Source organism: Parasteatoda tepidariorum, chromosome 9, assembly GCF_043381705.1.
Source record: "Parasteatoda tepidariorum isolate YZ-2023 chromosome 9, CAS_Ptep_4.0, whole genome shotgun sequence".
NCBI lineage: Eukaryota > Metazoa > Arthropoda > Arachnida > Araneae > Theridiidae > Parasteatoda > Parasteatoda tepidariorum.
This window is the reverse complement of record NC_092212.1, coordinates 4,438,147-4,463,910: the sequence shown is the minus strand read 5'-3', so window position 1 is coordinate 4,463,910 and position 25,764 is coordinate 4,438,147. Positions and strand designations below refer to the sequence as shown.

Sequence of the window (25,764 nt, the reverse complement as noted above, 5' to 3'; positions counted from 1 at the left end):
TTCAGATCTACGTCCAAATTGAGGAAGATAAAATTGTGATGACATATCGTTGGATCATCCTCAGGGATATTTCCCAGACCGTCTCCAATGGCTCATTATGCTGCACTAGTGCGGCACAAATAAAGTACTTACCCCCCCTCTCTCTTTTGTTTTAAATCAAATACAGCCATAAGCTAGAAAACATAACCGGTATTTTCTGTAAAATACTTGAAAAAATAGAATCGTCTATACTTTAATTTAGAACAATGACTAACGGTTAACAAATGAGAGCATTTCATTTTTTAAACAACTCTCCCAAACGATCTAATTGAAAACTTCGGATAAAATTTAGGATCGAGGGCTAAGATTGCTTCTCCACCCGCTCTGTAAATTTCCCAAAGACAGCACAAACTTTTCTGGAATATAATAGAGAGGCACACACACTCTTCATTTTATTAATAAATATAGATATTCTTTCCTGTAATACTAGTTGAAATGCCATTCCCACTAGATTAAGTTGACTAAATGAAATTCAAACTGAAAATCATTTTTAATAAAAATGTATATTAAAATTGATTGTATATATAAAGTTGTATTATTAATTGTATATTTAAAATATGATTTCTAAGGAACTATTGAACCGATTTTGTTCAAATTTTCCCTTTTGCAATTTAAAATGATTTTTTTTTAAAAAATTATGTAAAAACTTGTATAACTAGCCATTTAAAAAAAATTTTATAATTAATAAATAAATTCATAAAAAATAATGAATACTTATCAACAAAAATTTTTACGAAGATTATTTATTCATCGAGATACGAAATACACAAAAAGTGAAATTAACGTTAAAGGGTCCAAACGTTGAACTGCTCTCCTGACCAAACTTTTAAAATCATATTTTTTTTTATTTCGGCTTCCTCCTATAATTGGGAGTCAGAAATTTACTAGCGATCACTCTTCTGCTTAAATTATTTGGACCACATTTTGCACTTTTTATTTACCATTTGTTTTAACCATTTTTTTTAAAAGGCCCATTTGTTTTAAAAAAGGAATGCTTATTTAAATAAAGTACGTTGTTGTGTCTCATTTCTTAACTTAAAATATCGTCATCACTACTTATTTAGCATATTTAAGCCCTCAAAACATTCAGATTGAGTGCCAGTACGTGAAAATCGGATCATTAGATCAAAAGTTAATCAGACCTCAGTTTTTTCCTTGTTTTTTGTACCATACCTACGTAAGTATCTACATTATTATCTCATGTTAATTGCATGCATACAAATTTACATAATTTGTAAGTACATTCACGCTTACGTACACTGCATGTACATGTTCTACGTATATTTTATGTTACACATGTAAACATGTATTGGATATACAGTGCTTCGGAAAGAAAAATAAAGCGCACCATCCTGAATATATTTTTTTATCTAATGATCATTACCAATTACTTACTAATGATCATCCGATTACTTACTAATGATCATCATAATGACTTCGAGATTACCAATATTTTCCAAAATTCAGAATCTAATTTTTAAGACTCCGGAGTTAAATTTCACGTATTTTAAAAACTGTAGGGTCCTAGCATAATGGGACATTCTCACTGTATGGGACTCGCATATGTGATTGCCCATCAATACAATCCACGCGTGCAAGTGCGATTTTACATACAGTAAGAATGTCCTCTAAATTATTTAAGCACTTATTTCACAAAAGAGCTTGTGACTGAAACTTTCACTTTTCATTACATGTGGTGTTTTATTTGTTTACAAAAAATCTTATCCACGGAATGAATCTAATTTCGATTCTATGTTGTCATAAATTACTGTAGTTTTATATCGAACTGTGGTTAACATTATTCTTAGAAGAATTTCGTTTCCTTTTAACCATGGGAAGAAACAAAGTCAAAGGTGCTGTAAAAATCATTTTGATTTTGCGATTTGAATATTATCAACTGCTTAAATAATACATGTATTTAATTAATAACTATACTGAAACCACTGTTTTGTTCATGATGATTATTAATAAAATATAAATTATGTGTGTGTATTTGAAAAAATTAAGCTTTGCCACTTGTACGAGCAAAATTTTTGCTATTACTGAATTTAGTCTTTTCTCTTGAATTAGTTAAATTTACATCTGGAATATTTCCGTTTCGTCCCCGTCAAATAACCATCACCAGCACTTCAGAAAATTTGTTATCATACAAATATATAGTAAACGATACGAAAATTCTGATCAGATAAATAGAATCATCAGATTTTTTAAAGTTTAAGCCTTTTAATTTTAGTAGTTATACATCCATATCAGTAACTGTTTGCGCCTTCTTCCTTTGCTTAAGGGTTTGTTAATTTGCAAACATTTTAATGAAATTATGTTGTGGTGTGCCTGTGGGTGGCTAGGACTTATACCTTTTGGGTTGGTCACCTTCTGTGATATTTTATATTTGTTTCTCGTCGGCAACATCAATGCCCAGAAGTTTTCAAGGCTTTAGGATTATTTTGGCTTTGCTACCAGTAAGATTATCTTCCCGTTCTAGCATATATTACCACACTTTTAGAAATATTTAGGGAAGTTAAAAACCTTTCAACCTATAGATTAAAAATAATTTAATTCAATGCAAATCTTATTTTTTAAAACTATCGTCTAATTTAAATGTTAATGATTAAAAATTATTAAAACGAAAGATAAGTGCACGTTTCAATCATTTATGAAGTTTTAAATGGCAAAACCTAAAATTACATCAATAGGGAAAGATTCGGTACCTGGGGACAACTGGATAGTAGTGGCACTCGATAAGCTGTAAAAAATCACAGTAAACAGACTAACTAAAATAATTCTTAGCCACATCAGATATATATATATGTAAAAAAAAAAAATTCTAATGAAAGCCCCTTTTTTTATGCTATCAAATATCAAGTGGGAAATATTCTCACTTGAATCTGCAGAAAAAGACTAATTTCTTCAGAGAAAGTTCAATTTTTGTTTTTAATTTCATAGCTTCAAGTTTTGTGTTTCTGCATTGATTATGTACGCGTTAGTTATTAAGTTTTTCATCGTTGAAATTAAAAACTTCTAGCATTAGAATAAAAATTAAATTGCATTGTGTGTTACATATTTTATATGCCTTTTAATTTTTTTAAAGTGTTTACTATATGCTTTTTTGGATTTTAATATCATTGTTTGTATATAAACTAAATTGTATTTAAACTTAATGTATAATTTTTTTCTTTCTATTTTCTCTTTTATTGCAGAAGTGAATTTTTCAAAGGATGAGTTAATGGTTATGACGGTGGCTGAAATTGTTCAAGAGCTTATCAAGGCACACAAAAATAATTCTAATATCAATTTGAATAGGTAAAGCTGTGGCATAACTACCACCTCGATTATTCAACATCAATTGACAAGTATATATAAGACATGCTAATTCAATTCAATCTTGGGTACCTTTTGATAGATGGAGGTTGGCATTGTCGAGAAATAATCTCCTCACACAGTATAGTCATCTTTTGTTAAATAATCTTTTCACCCTTTATTAAAGTTATAATCAAATTTTTTAGTGGGATGGACGTTAAAGGAAATTTTAATTTTAAGCAAGGAGATTCTTTAAAGCTGATGGCTTTGCCTTTAATTTGAATTAAAAAGCTAGAACCATATAAGTTTTTAAAAATGTGAAATACAAAGCCAGAAAGTTATTGCCTCACATACATATAAGCTGTGCTGTTAATATGTCCAATTGCATAAACAAGGTTCAGAGGAAATTTAGACAGATATGGAAATTTAGACAGATTTTAAGCCTAATTTTAAAGAAAGAATAAACTGCTACAAAGTCTTTTTTTTTTTTTTATTGTTCAAAAGAAATGTGGCACAGCACAATATTTCCTGAAAAAAAAAAGTTTTATGTTGATTTTTTTTTATTTATTAGTTTTAAGTCTGCAAGTTTACGATTAGGACCTTGAGTTTAGTTTTGTAACTATTGCTTTTCTATTCATTTAACACATTTGCTATTTTGTTATTGACTGCTATTTTATTATTCACTGCTATTTTATTATTCACTGCTATTTATTATTCACTGCTATTTTATTATTCACTGCACTTTCTAAAAATATTTTTTAATGGTTATTTTTACTTGGAGAAAATTTCAAACCAAAGGAACTATTTTCTAGTAACATACTGGACTCAGCACCCCTGATAAGTGTTGAATCAAAATTTTAACTTTGTAAAACTAAAGGAGAACTCTAATTAATTGTTGTGAAGCTATATTTTTTGTGGTTGGAGTTTCTTGCACTTATATTATTGTTATTTATTATTTTTGTCGTAAACTAATGTTATTTAGGGATAAATATTGTTATACCTAATGCATAATAGTATAATTAAGAGTTATAAAAGAGAGTGTGATAACAGAAATATTTCAGTGAGGCTATATTTTCTTTCGTACTTATTCACATTATAATTTTTATTTTGTTATTCCTTAAAATATTAAAAATGGTTGTTTATTGCAGGGTGAAATGTGAAATTTCATCTAAGTACGGATTAGAGTCTCAGCCACGCCTTGTTGATATCATTGCTGCCGTGCCTTCTGATTATAAAAAAGTATAATACTTCTATGATTTTTGTTTGTTTTTTCTATCCTTAATTTTTTCTTGTTTACTCAGTAATTTTCCCTATTGTATATTTTTTATTTCAATAAAATAGTTAGACCTCAAATGAAGTATTTTAGGAATTACTTGAGAAATTTTTTTTTACTGCTGCTCCTTCCTTTAATTTTTGATGAGAGTTGAAATGAAATGCTAAATACTTGATATATACAAAAAGCTTTGTTCATGCTTAATATAGTTTTTTTTGTTCATATTTATTTAAATATTTAATTAGTCATTTATTTACTGTTTTTCATAAATCTGTAATCAAGTACTTCAATATCTATTCTTTATGTGGATGGATTGGGAGTAACTGACTCAAAGTTGTCAAAATTTACCAAAATCAAACAATTTTCACCATTTATTTTTCTTTGAATATATTTTAATCTCATTTAATATTTGTTACTGACTGTAACTGTCATTACCAAATTACACTGTATATTCAGTTTGTTTTTCAAAATAATAGTTATATATATTTCTTGTGGTCTTTTTAAGGCATTGCTTTGTCTTGCTTGTTTGTTTGGATGTTCTGCTTGAAATTTTCATAATGATTACTATTGTTTCTCAAATCAGAACAGTCCAAAAAATTTTCTCATAACTATTAATTACCACCATCTTTATTTATACTGATTTTATTTACTTTAATAAATCTTGCTAAATTTTTTTTTCATTGAACTTTAAAGGCTGAATATACACCTACCCTCAAAAAAAGGTCATTTAAAATTATTGTTGGAAGTGCTCAAACCTCAAGATAAATAATATCACACAGTATCTACAAATCACATGCTCAGTGCTATTTTAGCACATAATTATGTATATTTTTACATAACATATTTAACGTTGCTCCTTCATACTTAATGCATAGTAGTCTAGTATTATTTTTATGCCTCTCACCTTATATCTGTACTGTATAATATTTTTAAGTTCTATTTAATTTATTGTTTCAAAATTTTGTGCAGGTTCTCCTTCCTAAATTGAAAGCTAAACCTGTTAGGACTGCTAGTGGCGTAAGTAGTTAGTTTAACGTTAAAATCAAGAATTTAAATTTTTTTTCCCTTCAAAATTCATATTTAATGAAAACTATTTATTATATTCTTTTTAGATAGCAGTTGTTGCGGTTATGTGCAAGCCACATCGTTGTCCCCATATAAATATGACTGGTAATGTGTGTGTGTATGTATGGGTAATATTTTTTGTTTAAAATATGCTGAAGTTATTGAATATGATTTTGAGTATGATAATACACTTTTTTTTATAACATACACTTTTTTCTTGTTCAAATTTCAAGAATTTTTGCAATTATATAAATGTGCATGGCACATAACATTTTTGGATTTCTATTTTAATCCTTTTTTTTACTAGACTAAAAATTAAAACATTTTTAAAAAAATGGTAATTTTAAAATAATTTTTGTTGAAAGTAGACGGCGAGGAAATGATTGAAACTAGTTGCAAGAGTTAATCAATTGCTTGCAGACAGTTTTCTAATTGAGATTTTGTATTCACAGAAAAAAATTTTTAAATTTTATCTAATTTTGGTTAGATATTAGATTGATACGTTAAAAAAAATTTTATTTTTACAAAAATAAAGTTTATTAAATAAAAATTAAAACTATTTTTGAAATAATGTTACAACTGTCAAAAAAAAGCTGTTCTGTTATTCGGCACTTTTATTACAAACATGGATATTTGAATGCTTATTAATTGATCTTTAATTACATAAATATATTCAGGGTTTCTGCACACCTTGAAAGTCATGAATTTCGGTGTTGAACAAAATTTGTCATGAAATGTCATGATTTTAACTATTTTTTAAAAAAAAGTCATGGATTTAGGTCGTCTAAAAATCTAATTTTTAAAATGGAATTTACCCATTCCCCCCAATTTCAATCTGAATTTGTAACAAAATGCCCACTCAGAGTCATATTTGATTAAAATATAAAATGTTTTTATCGTGTTCTTTAAAAATTATGGTGTTCTTTCAAAAAATGAAAGAAAAAACCTAATTTCTAGAGCGAATTATCTTTTAAACTTCTGTGATTTCAGAATTTTTGTTATTATTTTTATTTTATCAATTTAAAATTCTAACTGAAGCAAGTCAGTTATTGGCGAATTTTTTTTATTCCAAAATGAGAACAAAAAAATCAGGAGTATTTCTTTCCTTTCCGATGTTCAAGAAAAGTATCTTTAGAATGAAATTCTGCTGAATAAAAGAAGAAAAAGTTATTTGCTTTTGTATTTTTTTCAGCCATTTTAATGCTTCAGCTATTTCTTTACTCTGTTTAAATTTAAAATCTATAAATATGAAGATGCAGAGTGTAACAGTTTTGGTTATACCTATCATTTCAATTAATGTTATTATAATGCTTTTTTAAATTTGTTGTTGTGTTATTGTCAGAGAAAATAGTAACTTCATTAAGTCAGGAAAAATTCTTGGAATTAGTNTAAAAATTAAAACTATTTTTGAAATAATGTTACAACTGTCAAGAAAAAGCTGTTCTGTTATTCCGCAATTTTGTTACAAACATGGATATTTGAATGCTTATTAATTGATCTTTAATTACATAAATGTATTCAGGTTCAGGGTTTCTGCACACCTTGAAAGTCATGAATTTCGGTGTTGAACAAAATTTGTCATGAAATGTCATGATTTTAACTATTTTTTTAAAAAAAAGTCATGGATTTAGGTCGTTTAAAAATCTAATTTTTAAAATGGAATTTACTCATTCCCCCCAATTTCAATCTGAATTTGTAACAAAATGCCCACTCAGAGTCATATTTGATTAAAATATAAAATGTTTTTATTGTGTTCTTTAAAAATTATGGTGTTCTTTCAAAAAATGAAAGAAAAAACCTAATTTCTAGAGCGAATTATCTTTTAAACTTCTGTGATTTCCGAATTTTTGTTATTATTTTTATTTTATCAATTTAAGCAAGTCAGTCATTGGCGAATTTTTTTTATTCCGAAATGAGAACAGAAAAATTAGGAGTATTTCTTTCCTTTCCGATGTTCAAGAAAAGTATCTTTAGAATGAAATTCTGCTGAATAAAAGAAGAAAAAATTATTTGCTTTTGTATTTTTTCAGCTATTTTATTGCTTCACCTCTTTTTTTACTCTGTTTTTCAAATTTAAAATCTATAAATATGAAGATGCAGAGTATAACAGTTTTGGTCATACGTATCATTTCAATTAATGTTATTATAATGCTTTTTTAAATTTATTGTTGTGTTATTGTCAGAGAAAATAGTAACTTCCTTAAGTGATGAAAAATTCTTTGAATTAGTCATGGAAAGTCATGAATTTGAAAATCTAAAATGTAGCAGATACCCTGTAATGTGAATATAAATGAAAAAAGCCCTTATGTAAATGAAAAAAGCCTGATAAATGCATGTAATAAAAGTAAATAAATTATAATAATAAAAGTAAATAAATAAATTCTTGTTTGACGAAATAAGAATTTTATTTCTTTACTCATTACATTTGTGTTTTTTTTTTTTTTAATTGAGTACAGATTGCTTCTCATTTGTTTTTCTAGATACTGTCCTGGTGGTCCTGACTCTGATTTTGAATATTCTACTCAATCATACACAGGATATGAAGTAAGGCAAATTGGGACTGTTAATTTTTTTAAAATTAAAAACGTTATGATTTTAAATAAGACTGTAATGCTTTATAGAGTTTTCTTTATAACTACTTCTCTTATTTGAATTAAGAGAAGTTATATCGGAAGATCAGTACAGTAGCTATATATATATATATATATTATATACTGTTTTAATGTGGTTGTGAGGAAAAGTATATCATATGGATTAAAAATTGCCAAGCAATTGCTTTTCTTTCTTTTTTTTCTAAGCTTTCTCACAAAATAACCTGCAGAATTGACACTCATTAGTATATAATTTACAACTAAAAAAATACTAATAATTGCTACTATTTGCTATGATTCCTAGAGAATCAACTTTATATTATTTAATCCATTCGAACAATTTAGTTCAACTCCAAACAGCTACAAAAATGACGCTCATTTATTACAACATGCTAACCTGCATTATTCAAGATTTGTTTTCATAACCATGTAATTTTTTTCAATATATTAGTACATATTATTCAAATTTTTTTTTTAATCCTATCTTTTGTACATTATTTAGCTTTATAGAAATTAATTGCGAAATCCTAGCATATGATTTTGGTATCATAGTTTCCAAAATACTTTTTCTATAGTATCATTCCCAATGGTACTGAAACTGTCGATATTAATTTCATTGGTGCGCATGTGACACAAGGAAACAAAGAAGAGTAATTATTAAAAACATGAATAAAATTTTTATTCATTAAATACAGAGCTCTGTGAGCAACAGTGTGTTAACAGTTATTATCCTTCAAGTAATTGGGGAGGGGAGAGAATTCTATTGAACACTAAAAAAACAATATAAGCGTTTCATGATAGAATTTGCTGAAAGTGACTTGACGATAATTTTCTTTTCATTGCTATGAATACTAAAATATAATTTAAAAAATAAAATGTTAAACAAAATTTATTTTTGATAATAAAAAAAAATTGCAACCGATAGCTTATGCAAAAATATCAAATTTGAATTATTTGTGGCAATTAAAAGCATCGTCAAACCCACACAAAAAAAACTAATGCAACCCTAGAACAGAACGTCTTTTGCAGTGTGACAGTATGAACGTAAAGAAAAGTTAACAATGTTTTGTTTTTATCCAAGAATGTGACAGTTTCTTTTTTTCCTTCGATCTAATGTGTATAATCAAATTAATTATTCCACATATTTTCCACCTATGTTGATTTTTCTGTTGAACCGCAGAATTTTCTTCAGTTCTAATTGCAACAATCTGTAATGCTAATCTTATAAAAAAGAATTCATTTTACACATATACCACTTCAAAAAATTGGAGTAGAATATTGGAATGTCAATAATAATTTTCCATATTTCTCATATTATTGATGTGTAAAACTTTATTGCAGATATGGATGAATTTTAAAGGAATGAACTCAGGGTAGCTTACAAAAAAAAAAAAAAAAGCATTTATTTTTATGTGCATCATAAGTTAACGTAATTTATGAATGTTATAAAAATAAGTATGTTTTAATAAATTTGATGTTATCTATGTTTTCTCATCTTGGTACATTTCTTTTAATTCATGTTTCTTATAGAATCAAATTAAAATTGTTTGTGTGGAAAATAATTTACTTTTTTTAACTTTTGAATTGTTTTTATCTTCATATTTGTACTTGAAGCTTAGTTGTTAATGAAGCACATATTTCCAAACATACTTTAGTTAATATGTATTATGTTGGCTTTCCTCAACTTAAATATCTTTCAACCTGAACTCATCTTACAAGACACTATATTTTAACTTAATTGTCAAAATTAAATAATAATCTTATTTCCTAAATAACTCCCTAAATAATACCAACTCTGAGTAAAACAACTTAAGTTTACATTCTGACTGATTCAATGTTAAATTAAATGAAACATGCAATAGAATAAGGCCATTGTTATTTTCATAAATTTGAGTTGATTTGAACTGTTTTTAGCCTACATCAATGAGAGCTATTAGAGCGAGATACAATCCTTTTCTGCAAACAAGAAATCGATTAGATCAAGTAATTATACAACTTACTTTTTACTATTTCTTATCCATTAGTTTTTTTTTTATCTTATAAATAATCAATATAATTTTGTTATTTTTTCTTATTGATTTTAATTTCTCTGTTTCTAAAATTGTGCAAAAAACAAAATGTGTTGGAATTTTGCATGAAATATTCTTTAGCTATTATCAAGTTTTCATTATTTAGTTAATTATTATCAATTTATCACTGTGATATAATTATGTATGCAAGATGCCTATTATTTTGTCAATGGATAGAACCACTGCAGTATTTTTGACTTTTAATATTTAATGCATTTTGTCTGTAGAGTTGATGTCAAAAAAATGCTAAAAGGTATCTGAATTAGAATTAAAAAATTGATGAAATCTGAAATTAAGTTGTTTAAGTAAAAATGAAATTAAGTTGTGTAATTTTGGTCTTATGAAAATTATATAGAAAAAATATTTGTATCTATGTTAACAAAAATAATACTCAAATGAAATGTATGACACCTGTTTAAAGCTCTAACTTATTACAGCTGTAACTTATTATAAATCTAATTTAAACCAGTTTAAATTATCATAATTTAACCCATCTTGAGCCTGTGTTTGATTGAACCGTTAAAGGGAAACACAGCAAGTTATCAAAATTGAAAAGTTAACTGAAAAAATAGGCAAATGCATTTGATACAAGTTGACACAATTAGTTAAGTTTGTCCTTTTGTATTCAAAATAAATAGATGCTGCATAACTTGAAAAAATTTACAACTAAAATGTTAAAAATATTAAAATTTTTGATACTATAAAATTTGTCTCTCTTTGACTTATTGATATCAAGATTTAAATTTAGAATAAATTAAATTTATATATTATTATCTTTATTTCTCCTTTTAACAAATTTTTTATTTTGATTCATTCAAAATGCAAAAAACGTCTAAATCTATATTTGTAACTTTCTGTTTCCAGTTGAAACAGCTCGGCCACGATGTTGACAAAGTAGAGTTTATTGTAATGGGTGGCACGTTCATGGCACTTCCCGATGATTATCGGGACTATTTCATCAGAAACCTGCACGATGCTCTGTCTGGTCACACGAGTACATCAGTGGAGGAAGCGGTCAAATACAGTGAGAGATCTTCTACAAAATGTATTGGGATTACAATAGAAACAAGACCTGACTATTGTTTGAAAAGACACTTAAGGTAAACTGAATTTCTTTTATTATTAAATCAGTATTTTCAAAATTTAGTTTTAATGATCAATGCAACATAACATCATATTAATCTATATTGTATTAGCAGCAAGTTTTGTTTTCTGAATAAAAGTTTATTTAAACTTTTATGGTCGATAAAAATTTTGATACCTAGTTTTTTTATATCTTAAAATTCGGCATAATTGTTTGTAAAAATTTATTTATATTAAATATTTTCATTTATTTTTTGTTTTCTGCATCTGAGTAAAAAAAAATAGATATCGATCTGTAAATCATTCATATGACTTTCAAATACACCCTACATTCTTACTATTACAACGAATGTTAATGTTGGTTTCTGCAATATATTTTGTAGTTTTTGTGGCCTGCTATCCAAAAGTTATTATATGCATCCCCAATAGCTTGCACAATTTTTGAAAGCACTTACTGTGATATTTTAAATTCTCTTGAAAACAATTTTTGTTTTTTAAAACAGTATATTGCAGTATGTTTGATAGCAGTCAAACAGCATAATTACCTAAATTTTGTCAAAAATTAATATCTACAATTAAGATTTATGTTTCATTCATAAAGTGGCGGTCATTTTTCAAATTAGTTATTTTTCAGATACTCTTGTGTACCTTTTACAAAAAAATGAAGTTCATTTAGACTGTTGATCATTCTTTTAAAAGCTGATTGTTATTTTTTTTTCTGAAATTCATTTTGTATTTTAGTGATATGTTGAAGTATGGTTGTACCAGGCTAGAAGTTGGTGTACAAAGTGTTTATGAAGATGTAGCCCGTGATACAAACAGGTTCAATCCTTTTTATTTTTTTATATTCTGATATATTATGTAACCATTTTCTATCTATAGCCATTTGCTAGAATTGATAGGTGCAGATTTTATAATCATTCATCGACACCTTCACAAAATTTTTTTTTTAAAGAAGCTTCCTCTTCACATAATTTAGCTCTTAACAAGACTGACAAATATTTGAAGGGGAAAAAAAAATTTTTTTAAAAAGTCACTCTGCAAATTTTTTTTTTTTCATTTAGATGTAATTTATTAAAATCAATGTTCTTATAAGTAACTTTTAACATATTAAAAAATTGGATCATTAACACTTTTCATTTTTAAGAAATTGTGGCTTTTCTTTAAATTGATAAGTTGTGCCATTTTCATTATCAGTTGATATTTTCAGGTTAGCAAAAACTCCCCAATAGGGCAGTAGGTGTTGCAGATTTTTTCAGTGCCCTCTAATTATTTTTTTTTATCGTAAGTTTTATTTTTAAAAAGCAAACAAACAAAAGGGAGATAATTAATGAGTGTCAGTTTTAAATTATATCTATTGTTTTTAAATAAAAATTAAAAGGTTGAATTGAGGGAACACACCAAAAATTAATGGATTTTTGTCACTTGATTACAGACCTAACTATATAGCTTATTTATTTCATTTTTTTGCTATCATTGTATAAAATTTAATTAAATTTAAACAACATAATATTTTTGTTTATTTTTTTAATATTTTTAACATAACTAAATGTATCCTTGCAGATTTTACTACACGTATTTAGATCAAGCTGAATTATAATAATAATCTCTGTCTGACTCCATTCAAGTTACAGGCAGATTTAGATTTATGAAGATAGTGCTGCAGATGTACTTTGTTTATTCTGCTACAGAAGACACAACCAAACCTGAAAGCAACAACTGTCATGAATTTACATCAACGTTTTTATAAAGATATTGTTATTTGTTAAGAAGTTTTATTTTATATGAATTCAGATTCTTCTAAAAACTGATTTAAAATAATGAAATAGTAGTACCATCAATATTAACTTGGCTTTTTTTTTCATTTCCTAAATATTTCAAAATATTCTTATTAAACTTACATCTGTTTATCTTTGTAGAGGGCATACAGTTAAAGCTGTTACTGAAACATTTCAACTCTCTAAAGATTGTGGTTTTAAAGTTGTGTCTCACATGATGCCAGATCTGCCAAATGTTGATTTTGAACGAGATATTGACCAGTTTGTTGTAAGTGAAAAATATTTTTTAGTCTATATAAAAATAAATGTATTTCACATATAAGTATAAATTACACTATAATTACACTATGTATTTGTATACATGTTTCTGAATTTTTGAAAATAGTAAAATAACTTATAGAATATTTATTAAATTTTCATCGTTTAATATTAAGTTATAAGCTTTTTTGAGATTGCAATATTTAAAATAATGTTCCTGTGTACCATACAGCATGGGTATAGCACGTATAGTTCGCTGGAAATGTATTTCAGTGTAATAAGGTGTATTTCACAATGCATTCTTATAGGTCAGAAATAAGGTAACACCTGGAATTGCCAGGAANTTTATTTTATATGAATTCAGATTCTTCTAAAAACTGATTTAAAATAATGAAATAGTAGTACCATCAATATTAACTTGGCTTTTTTTTTCATTTCCTAAATATTTCAAAATATTCTTATTAAACTTACATCTGTTTATCTTTGTAGAGGGCATACAGTTAAAGCTGTTACTGAAACATTTCAACTCTCTAAAGATTGTGGTTTTAAAGTTGTGTCTCACATGATGCCAGATCTGCCAAATGTTGATTTTGAACGAGATATTGACCAGTTTGTTGTAAGTGAAAAATATTTTTAGTCTATATAAAAATAAATGTATTTCACATATAAGTATAAATTACACTATGTATTTGTATACGAGTTTCTGTATTTTTGAAAATAGTAAATTAACTTATAGAATATTTATTAAATTTTCATTTTTTAATTTTAAATTATATGCTTTTTTGCGATTGCAATATTTAAAATAATGTTCCTGTGTACCATACAGCATGGGTATAGCACATATAGTAAGCTGGAAATGTGTTTCAGTGTAATAGGGTGTATTTTGCAATGCATTCTTATAGGTTAAAAATAAGGTAAAACCTGGAATTGCCAGGAAATTCAATTAAAAGCTCATTTTTTTAAAGGGTAGAGGAAACTTGCAATACAACAAACTAAACAATTCCTTCAAAAAGCATAAAAAATGATGGATATTAGAAGTAATTGTAAAAATATTCAATATGATTTAAAATAAACAAATGTAATAAATATTTCAATTATTTGTAAACTATATCTCTGGTTGAAAAGCAATGTTAGATTTAGTTGTTATGTTTAGCAATTAACAAATTAATAATATTGTAGCATTTTTTACTGTGGCTACTTTTTAGAACATGTAATCATTTTTTCAAAGGTTGAAAATTTAAAACTACACTAAACTCCTGTTAAATGCCTTTTTGGCGAAAAAAGTGGTAATCAAGGGTCAACTATCGAACAATTTTGTAATCGCTATTCGTTATATTTTTAACATTTGCTTGGTGGCAACCATTTATTTTGCAATATATGGTTGACTGTGTGTAATAAATTCATGAAGTTTTAATAATTTAGAATGATATGTTATTCAGGGATGTGATTCTTCCGCGGGTCCGCTGTTTTCCGCTTTTTTCAGATTTTTCCATATCTTCCGCTCTTTTTTCATAAATTTCCGCATGAAACATTTTTTTATGCAGTTAATGATATTTTGTTGAACATTTTTTTCTTCCGCGGAGTGAAAGTATTGAAGCCCCCAATAAACCTTTCTTCACATGTCAATCTGCTGGCTTGGGTAAAAGTGGTTGACCTTGGTAAAACAATGCCGTCTCCTACTCCACTACTCTCTTATCTTTTCAGGGCTGAAAGACTTTTTAAAATTTCCGACCATGTTCCAAAAACTTTTGGGGAGTCGAACGAACGATATAGTCGGACTTGCGACGAACTCCCTCCCCCCCTGCAGTAGCCTCCTGAGAAAATGATCTTCAGAAGAAAATGGGTAGAATTTCGGCATGTACGCCGTGCCTTGACAACCGCGACTTCCGCTATAGATTGGAAAAAAGAAAAAAAGTCCTAAGCGGTTTCGTTTCGGCGGCTGATATTTGATTTCTTTTGATTGGCTGATTTACGGAATTTTAAATATTAGGAACTGGGCCAGAATCTGCTAAAGTTGCGATTCTTATTTAGATGATTTTTATGTAAATCATCGATTTTCGTATTTAACTGATTTAAAAGTTACTTGTTGAGATTCGTTTTTACACGATTTAAAAATCGTTACTCGCAATTCCCATTCACGCAATTTAAAAATTCAATATCGCGATTTGTATTTAAGCGTTTTTAAAACCCAATATCGCGATTTGTATTTAAACGTTTTTAAAACCCAATATCGCGATTCATATTCCCGCTAGTTTAAAATCCAATGTCGCGATTCGTATTCATATATATTTTTAAATTTCAATATNGGATTAAAGGATTTCACCATTAACACCTCATTACCATTAGTTATAGATTGTGCTGAAAATGATTTTGTGAATTAATATGTAAAACCAGTAGGGTTGTTTTTAAAAAAATATAAATTTTAGTCCATAATACATATACTCTCTTCTCTCTATATAGGCAAAGCATTTAGGTATTATATTTGAAATTAATTATTGCCACAACAAGCATTGTTGCTTCTAGTAAAATAGAAGAGAATAATTTTTAAAATTGGTCTTAGATTAAGGTCCTTGAAAATTTTGTTGAGGTCCTTGAAAAGTCCTGGAAAGTCCTTGAATTTCAATCTCATCATAGAGTGAGAACCCTGAAAGTTAGATATAGTTGTTATGTTAAGCAATTAACAAATTAATAATATTCTTTAACACACATGTAATCTCATTTCTGTTTGTTTTGGTGATAATGATAAGCTAATGTTCCACTTCTGTAGTTGGCAAAATAAAGAAATTTTTCAAGTGGCTGTTTGTAGCATTTTTTACTGTAGCCAATTTTTAAAACATGTAAGCATTTTTTCAAAAGTTTAAAATTTAAAACTACTAATTCGCAGATAATTTGCTAAAGGCTTAAAAAAAGACACCTGTCATCAATTTTTTTAATATAAATGATAGATTTCAATATCTATTATTAGCAGTTTTCTTCTAATTTTCTTCTTATACATTTTTTTTTTTATTTCTGTATGAAAAAACCTGCCAACTTTTTTTTAAAATTTCTTGGTGATGGAAAGGAGACTTAAAATAAAACAGGCAAGAGCAAACTTTTAATTTGGGAGTTTATACACTATTGAAAAAAGACCGCACGAAACAAAGTTCGTATCATAAAATATTGTTAACAGTTCAAGGTTCAATTCTAAAATGAAGAAAAATTTTAGTGAGGGAAGTGTGAAATAAAGAAATTTTAAAAAAATATTTGTTATAATTCAACATTTAATAAAAGTGATTTATAAAATGCGTATGGGATACCTTTTTGACGAAAAAAGTGGTAATCAACGGTCGGTTTTTGGACAATTTTATTATCGCTCTTAGTTAAATTTTTTTTATATTATATGGTTTTGCTATGTGTAATAAATTCATTAAATTTTTATAATTTAGAATAATATGTTATTGTTTTATGACATGAGTAATCCTTTTTCTTTTTCTTCTGTATAATTTAAATTAAAATATTTGTTTATTTAATTATTTTGGTAGCAATTCTTTGGTGACCCCGCATTCAGGGCAGATGGTTTAAAAATCTACCCGACTCTTGTGATAAGAGGAACCGGGCTGTACGAGTTGTGGAAAACCGGGAGATACAAGAGTTACCCTCCCAGCACACTCATAGACCTCATTGCTAAAATCTTATCTCTAGTACCACCTTGGACTAGAGTATATCGTGTACAGAGGTGTGTATTATTTTATTTTATAATTGTGATTATTAATGGAGCTTCAACTGTCATTCCCATTTCTTTGTGTTATTTATTTAATTAATGACATCAAATTCTGAGCTTTGATTGCAAGGCATTTTACCTTACCCTTTGTATAAAAAAAAAAGTCAGAACTTTTGCTTACTATAATTCAGTTTTATGATCTATAATTTAATTCTGAAAATAATTGAATATACAGGGTTACCATATTCGATAATAAATAATTCCATTGATGCCAATTTTTTCGAATTTTTACTAAAGATTTTGTTTTTATATTTAAAGTGAATGTCAAAATACATGCTTATTTCTTTAAATTCTTGCATTCATAAATTTAAAACTATTTTGACCACCACTGCACATTTAAATAAATGATATATATAAGAACCATGTGTTTTAAATTCTAAAAAAAAAGTATGTTAGATATTTTTGTCTACAGTTATAATTCTATCCTCATTTCACAACTACTTGCAAAAATCATTCTTGAAAAATCAAATTAAGTTGGCAGGTCTATAAATTTGAAACATTAAACTGTTTTACTTATAAAAATCTCTGTCATCAAAATTATGCATTAAAGGTTCTTATTGAACTCCTTGATTTTTGTTTTAAAATGTTGGCTTGCCTTTTACAGCAGTGCCAATTATCATAATTTATCAGTAATTATTAGGATTTTATCGTTAAAGATTACAGCTGAGTAAAATTATATTTGGGGCGGGGGGAATTTCTGTAATACTTTGTTTAAAATAAGTTCTTTTCTTCTTAACTATCAAGAGTTATAAAATTTTGTTTGCAACTACCCTATCATTTCTACTTCTAAAACAATTCTAAAAACAATAATCTCCATCTGAAACAATAATCTCAAGCTCAAATCTGAAATGCAGTGAGCAAAAATTTTTAGTGGTTCAAATGCAGGATGATAAAAAGGTTAAAGGGCTTATTTAATCAAAAACTAGAACATTGAATCTAAGTAATCAATTTAATTTTATAATGAATTATAAATTTTCAGTGTTGTATAAATTTTAATTTAGTACCTTTATCAGTGTTACTTTTTTTTAAAAATCTTTATAGTAAATTTAGGCATTTATTAATACCATGCACATGTATAAAATAAAGTAGTTTATGCACCTCGAAATTGTGCTAATTTGAGATGACTGTATTTTATTTCTGTGTTATTGTACTTCTGATTACTGATAGCTTATTTGGAAAGTTTGCACATGTGATGCTATGATAAATAATTATGTTTTCTCTTAAAAAGGGATATTCCGATGCCCCTCGTGAGTTCTGGAGTAGAGCATGGCAATTTGAGAGAGTTGGCTCTTGCAAGGATGAAAGATCTTGGCCTGAAGTGCAGGGATGTCAGAACAAGGGAAGTGGGAATTCAAGAAATTCACAACAAAGTCCGACCTGACAAAGTATGTACTGCATTTATTAGTGAATTTCATTAATGAATGTCATTATTAACAATTCATCAATGATTCATTTTGTAAATATATGACTGAAAATCTTAACATTGTAAAAAATTAGTAATATATTTATATAAGAGAGAGCAAGCAGAGAGAGGCATCCTCTTAAGCATTTTTTGGTGTGAACAATTTGGTGTGAACAGTATCATGGGAAAAACTTTTATTCTTTCTTACCTCCGTTACAACTTTTAAAAAAAAGGAATAGTAAGTCCCGGCAAACCTAGAGAAGTTTCAATTACTGGGGGGGAAAATATCAGAATGCAAACAAAATTATTGGGAGAGAACTTCTCCATTGCATAATCCTAAATTATCATCTCATAACTTATTTTTATTTTGATATTTTAAAATTTTCTTTTGAGCATTTGAAACTTCATGGCTTTCTCTTGATTTGTCTGAACTCTCTTTTTCTATAGTTAAGATTACTTATGTAGGTGAAAGAGAATTTGAAACGAAAAGTCCCTCCTGTGGTATGGCGTCCTCTTAAGAGAATGTTATATTACAAGAGAAATCCTCCATGGCAAATTCTTTTTCACCTATATAAGTACAGGAGGCATAGCTTTTTAAAAAAGTGCTTAAAGGTGCTTATTTTCGTTTTTTTTAAAGCCCTTGAAGGTACTTTTTTCATTGGGTGTTTTTAAAGAATGCTTAATTTTCACTTTTCCAAAATAAGATTTTTTTTTCTTCACCAAATCAATTTTTGCCACAAATTTTGCAAAAAGTGGGTTTTATGTTGTTTTATTCTACGCTTTCACAATTCGTTCAACCACAATCCATTTCTGCATACCATTGGTCAGTAGCGTTTGAAAGGGCCAATCATTTTAAATGTTTGATGAAATACTAAAGGGGCCGAATGTGCATATACGGAGCGTGATTCGGTAGGGAGGATTCTTGCATTCTCAATTTCAGGCTTGGTTTCCATGTCCTCTGAAATCGACTGAAAAATCTCTCGAATTTTTGCTTATCAGGGGGACAAACGAAACAGTGCCAATATTTTTTCCCTAAAAGCAAAAGAAAATTTTATTTCTCTTGTTAATTTTATTTTCAACCCTTGCTACTCAGTTTTGTAAAGCAACATTGAAGACTTAATGTATGCAAATAATCTAATTACCATCACTGATTTAAAAAAATTCCTTTCAAGGGTTTTTCGAAAGCATTGTTTTTACAATAATTCTTAATGTTTTACTTAATTTGGCTACCCCAAATCATTGTCATCAATGACAAGCATATTGAACTAAATCCCAATGTCTACTGTTACTTTAAAACTTTGATTAAAATGTTTGAGCTCAGTAATTTTTGAAAATTTCATTTCAATTATAGTCCCCTTTACATTATACACAGTGTTTTCACTACAACGCGAGAATCTCGCATATTTTTNATTTAAAATAAAGCTGTTTACAAATTTCCTCAAAGTGTACATACATACATTACATCTTACCTTATTTAAAATAATCATTTATGCAGGTCTGTCTCGTTTTTTGTTTCATTTTTCGAACAATGTTTTCAAAATGTTCTTCAGCTCCCTCATGGTTTGTAAAAAAATTTCATATGACATTTATTGCATTGAAGGCTTCCACTTGGGTTACAGCTACAGTCTCAGGATCACTGTCATTGTTCTCAACTTGTGAAACAATTTCAGAAAATGTAGCTTGTTCGTTGGCTGCAACATTTTCCTAGAACTGGAGAGGGGTAATTGCCTTGTAAGGAAGTTAAATAGGCTTTTGTTAGAAAAGAGCTCCGCTCGCCTCAGATAAAAATGACCTTATAAGCGATGACGATTTTTAAAACTTGACCATATATCCGATAATCTATAACAAAGAATTCCTATTCAGTGAGCCGGGACATTGGAAAAATGACCTTATATGCGGATGACCTTATATCGAGGTCTGACTGTATATTGTACCAAATCCCAATATCTACTGTTACTTGGGTTTATCTACTTTACTTAGTTTATTTACTTACTATCAAAAGTTTGATTAAAATGTTTGAGCTCTGTAGTTTCTGAAAATTTTATTTCAATTATAGTCCCCTTGACATTATACACATTTATAACATCAATAGTATATATTTGAAACGACATGTATAGTTGAACCATCAAAACTTGTGTATATCCTTTGATACATATTAAAATCTATTTTTTCTTCTTTTGCTCAGATTGAACTGATTCGTCGAGATTACGTAGCCAATGGAGGTTGGGAAACATTCCTGTCCTACGAAGACCCTGAACAAGACATCCTGGTCGGCTTACTCCGCTTGAGAAAGTGTTCAGACGACACTTTCCGACCAGAACTGAAAGGTGGTGTCTCTATAGTTAGAGAACTTCATGTGTATCCTTTAAGTATATATTTATGTATTTCAGTAAAATCGTAATTTTGATCATATATATGTAGTTGTTTAATAGCACTTTTTTGTTTGCACTTTATTGTTAAGTATTTTGTGTCCTTAATTACATGTAGTTATGGAAGTGTTGTTCCTGTAAGCTCTAGAGATCCTACCAAATTTCAACATCAAGTAAGTTTAAATTTTCATCTTTTTTAACAATGCAATCATCTTAGTACTAATATTCATTTATCATTTAAGTTTTTCTTTAAATTCATACTATTGAAATATGTAAATATCTAAATCAAAATCTAATAACCAACCAAACCAAGGATTGATGCATAGAATAAGTCTAAAGGTTGTAAATAAAATTTAAATTGTGCCCTTTTGTGCACAATTTGTTTTTAATCTGTTTTAATTAGCCTTTTTACTATATCCTTCTGAAATCGAGAAAGGGATTAGGAATAGCCTGGAATAATTTATAAGCAATGTGTCTGATAAAAAGTATCATTTGTCCACCATAATTAATACTGAGACATAGTTGACAACTCTTCTAGTTTAATTGATCCGTCATAACAATGGTTAAAACTTCTGATTTTTGTGAAGGACCTTGGTGCCAGCTCGAACTGATGGATATCAGCTATTGGATGGATAATTGTTGGAATCAGTTCAAATTGATGAATATCAGCTATTGAATGGATAGTTGATGGATATCAGCTTTTCTGGGAACATATGGCAGCTTGTGAGCAAGGTTTACTGTGTTGATTGTTGAAGTGATGATTCTTGATCACAAAATTGTGGAACCGTAACCTCCATACACCTGACTCACAAGAAGCTTTTGCAGTAATGAGTTTTATAACTTAATCAAAAATAACTTTTGCTTTTGTTTATTTTATAATGTCTCCTGAAGCAGGAAACAAAATCCTTATTTAAAATAGATTTTTACACTTTTTATTGCTTGCTTGAGTATTTAAATTGGAATAACTTTTAAATAATAAAACAAGCCTTATTTACTGTTAACTTGAAGTTTTTCTTTACTTTTTTTTAATAATCATAAACTTAGTTTTTTTTTCCCCTTCTCATTTATGACTCTATTTTAAAATTAATTATAAATAACTTTATAACTTCTGTCATTGAATAAAATGTTTATTTCTATCATTCAATGTTCTGAGTTCAAAATTATATGAAACATAATTAAATCATTGCAATTAATTTAAAATTATATTGATTAATGCTGTATAGTTTTTGTTTTTTGTTGACTATAAAAATTCTTGAAATTCCCGTTTGTTATATTATGCAGTAGTTATTATATAATTTATATTATTCCATAAATACTCCAGGATTTTTCCTTTCCATGTTGGCACCTATGTATGATGTGTGAACATTTCATTTAATGAAATTATTTACTATTCTGCTAAAAAATATTTAAAATTAATTAAAAATGTTTCAAACTACTCTCATTTTGTTTTTACGAAATCCAATAATTTTTTAACTGAGATGCCATTAATAAGCTAGTCAAAAGTTAACCTTTAGGCTCTTTCATATTTTAACAGAATTTTTTTTACCTTTCTTGTTTAAAATGCACGCTTTTAATCAATGAATGCATAATTAAATCATTATCTTGGTTGTACAATTCATTTATCTTATTTAAAATGTGAAACACCAAAGTTATTTAGATAGGGGAAGGTGGGGTAACACTGGGTACAAGATTTAAAGGCCTGTTGAAGCTAAGCTGTCTGACCTAGAAACTGTTTAATCAAAATTGTCTTTATTTGGTTGTATCCAGTGTATCATTCATAGGTAAACTACTTTTTTTATGAATGTTTTTTTTTTTTTTTTTTTGAGAAAGTCAAACTACTCGATTTTACTCCACTATTGAAGTTAAACCAGGTACACATGTCAACCCTATGGGACATTCAGAAATATTAGAATTTCAGTGAGAAAGTAGCAGACATTTCTATATTGTATGACAATTTCATGAACTTTACAAGTGGTGTAGTCATGGCCGTACTCAAGGAAAGTACTAAAGAAAAACAATTGTCCAATATCTCTGGATGGTTGAGGTCCCTGCTAAAATTCTTTACAAAAATTTAGTGTTAATAATTTTATTTTCTCAAAAAAAAATTGCATTTCTTTATATCGATATAAAAACTACAATTTTGTATAATGGGTCTTCAAAAATGCTACAAAATATGAAAATAAGGCTTCTTGTGCTTTGAGAATGGGGCCTGCAATAACTTTTATCCTGGGACCTGTAAAACCTTTGCTCAGCCTTAGATTTATCTACTTCCTCTGCAATGCAGCTGTAGTGGGCTCAACATAAACGCACATCAAGAGAGAGGGGCAGGCCTAATACCCAGTTTTATCCCACGATTAGAGATTGTCGAAGTGAAACAGGACAGTCTTACTTATTGAGCTGCATCCTTATTGTTTGTTTGGGTATGAATATTTGGTACACTTATAATAAGCTTTTATAATTTTAATGGTCAATTAATAAGGATAGTTAAATAACGAGAACATCAGTTAGTTGATAGAGTAAAATAAACGTATCAAAATAGACGCAGTGAATGCACGCAGTGCAAAATAGACGCAGTGAAAAATAGACACCCTCCGACAGCAGCCCCAGTCTTTTGTTCTTGATGGACCTGCGTAGGCGTCAGAGTGTCTCACAGTACACATCGAAGTAAATGGTTTTTCTGTGCTCGAGGAAATTGGATAACACCTCGCTGCACCTCAATCGTCGAATTTTGCAACGCGAGCGCCATCCAGTCCTCATACGAACTGCCGCATCAATTGGACGCCGCTTTTGATAAGAGCCTCAGCTCTCGTATGCGGGCACCCGCGCGCACTCCGATCCCAGTCAGAGACTCCAGTCGCATCCCGAGATGTCTCGCTAAGTTCTCCCATAGTGGAATATGCAAATATTTAACTGTTATGTTTTTATGTCGTTTCGTACCTTTTCATTTGATCACTTCTTGTATATCTATATATATTTATTAGCTTTTGATATTGTTGTGGTTTATTACTTAATAACTTGATAAAATTGCCATTGGATATTTTTGATTAAATCTAACCGAGAAATGCCACTCCCACCACATTTTAAGCTGTTGGTCGAGTTATTAATTCAACTTCGTTTTTATGTTGTTCTTGTACATGCCTATTTAAATGTATTGTTCTCTCGAATGAAAATGTAGACTCTATTAATGCAATCCATTTCTAGGGTTTTGGGACACTTTTGATGGAAGAAGCAGAAAGAATAGCCTCACAAGAACATGGTTCACATAAAATAGCTGTCATTTCAGGTTAGAATTTTCATTAAGAATATAGTTTCTTTATAATTTTTAGATTTAAATGAATGACCCGATTCCGGAATCGTTGAGACAAGTTTGGGAAAATAAATTTTTCCGCATAGTACATTTTTTTAGAAGAACAAAGAATAAAACTCGCCATATTCATTAAAAAAAGCTGATAAGCAAATAAAAATTAACAGCATTTCTCATTCCCGAGGACCTGCACACGAAGTTGAGCACTTTACGGTAGAAAAGTTTAATGGGCACCATTACTGTGCACCCTCAGGTCCTTGCGCAGGCTGATCAAAGTGATCACCCGCTTATTTGACCACAGCCAGTGATGCTTTGCATCGGTGTTCTACTGAGAACTGTGCCTTTACAATCAGTTCACTGCAATATTAAATTTGTTATTTTAAAAAAATTCCTAAACTTAAATTTGTTGAAATTTTATCCATTTTTATAATACTTATTGTTCATCTATAGTTTGTTCCATTTTGTCCAATTTCTGATCAGGATGGGAGGAAATAGGTTTTTAGTAGGAATGAAATGCCATCCTTGGTTTGAGCAGATATAAGAACAGTTAACATTAAGGGATTATAATAGAATAAACTTTTAAATTGTTGAAATGAATAGACAGACATTTTTTACTTCTTATATGTTTTAATTTGATTCATTATTTCAAAATTTTATCTGCTGATTTAAATTTATTTGCCAGCAAAATCAGAAAGAAAAAATAATAATAATAATCAATAAATCAGTGTATTTTAATAAAAACAGTTTTTTTTTTTTTAAAAAAGCCAAAATGTATCATAAAACTCATAACTGTTTAAATAATTACAAAGAGTTGCAGGGCTCAACTGTTAGATTCCCGGCGTTAAAGTCAGGATTTAATTAATAAACTTTTTTCCTGTTGGTTATTAATATTAGTAACACTGTCAGCTAAGTAATCACATCTAATAAAGTCAAGTGGATGTAGCGAAGAAAAGTTTCACAATAGGGCTAGTTTGTTTATTCATTTAAAAAAGTTATTAATAAACATGTTATTAAATAAGGTTTTCAAGAATTAAAAAAAATCTTTTGCTTGTATATTAGGGAATTTGGATATCTAATTTTTTTCTTCTTTGTTTTAAAACTATTACTATTTATTTCAGGAGTTGGCACCAGAAATTATTATAAGAAACTAGGCTATGAACTGGAAGGTCCATACATGTGTAAACAGTTATCTTGTAGCGAATGTTGAAAAAAAAGCAATTTTAATGTAAATTGTACATATTTATTTCAAAATAAAAATTATTGTTGTTGCTTGTGGTTTCTTATTGTAAAGAGAATTTTGACATATTTATTTACTATTGTTTTTGTGAAATTATACTCTATTTACTTAAATGAAATGTGAGTTATGTACAATTATGTGAAATTAGTAATTTGCTGTTTAAATCAAGATACTTGTCAAATTTGAGTTGGCGTTCATTATCCAAAACAAAAGCTGCTGTGTAAATAAATCTGTGTGCA

At 28.3% G+C, this 25,764-nt stretch overlaps 1 protein-coding gene across 1 annotated transcript; it reads left to right on the top strand.

The window, feature by feature from the left end:
• Window positions 1–1,629: 1,629 nt before the first annotated feature.
• Window positions 1,630–25,557, top strand: LOC107441595 (elongator complex protein 3). The gene is made up of 16 exons (XM_043046369.2): window positions 1,630–1,892; window positions 3,237–3,339; window positions 4,485–4,575; window positions 5,579–5,626; window positions 5,722–5,792; window positions 8,155–8,218; window positions 10,180–10,248; window positions 11,199–11,434; window positions 12,159–12,239; window positions 13,337–13,463; window positions 16,975–17,168; window positions 18,442–18,598; window positions 20,801–20,973; window positions 21,103–21,157; window positions 24,186–24,267; window positions 25,407–25,557. Exons 1-16 carry the CDS (start codon window positions 1,871–1,873, stop codon window positions 25,493–25,495), a joined length of 1,662 nt encoding a protein of 553 aa, XP_042902303.1. The 5' UTR covers window positions 1,630–1,870; the 3' UTR covers window positions 25,496–25,557.
• The last annotated feature ends 207 nt before the right edge of the window (window positions 25,558–25,764 follow it).

What these genes read in the sequence shown, in the direction of transcription:
- LOC107441595 (XM_043046369.2), top strand. Translation starts at nt 1,871, where the DNA reads ATGGGAAGAAACAAAGTCAAAG. An exon ending in CAAGAAATCGATTAGATCAA is followed by an intron (nt 10,249 to 11,198) that starts GTAATTATACAA and finishes TTCTGTTTCCAG; the next exon opens with TTGAAACAGCTCGGCCACGA. An exon ending in TGTTTGAAAAGACACTTAAG is followed by an intron (nt 11,435 to 12,158) that starts GTAAACTGAATT and finishes TTTGTATTTTAG; the next exon opens with TGATATGTTGAAGTATGGTT.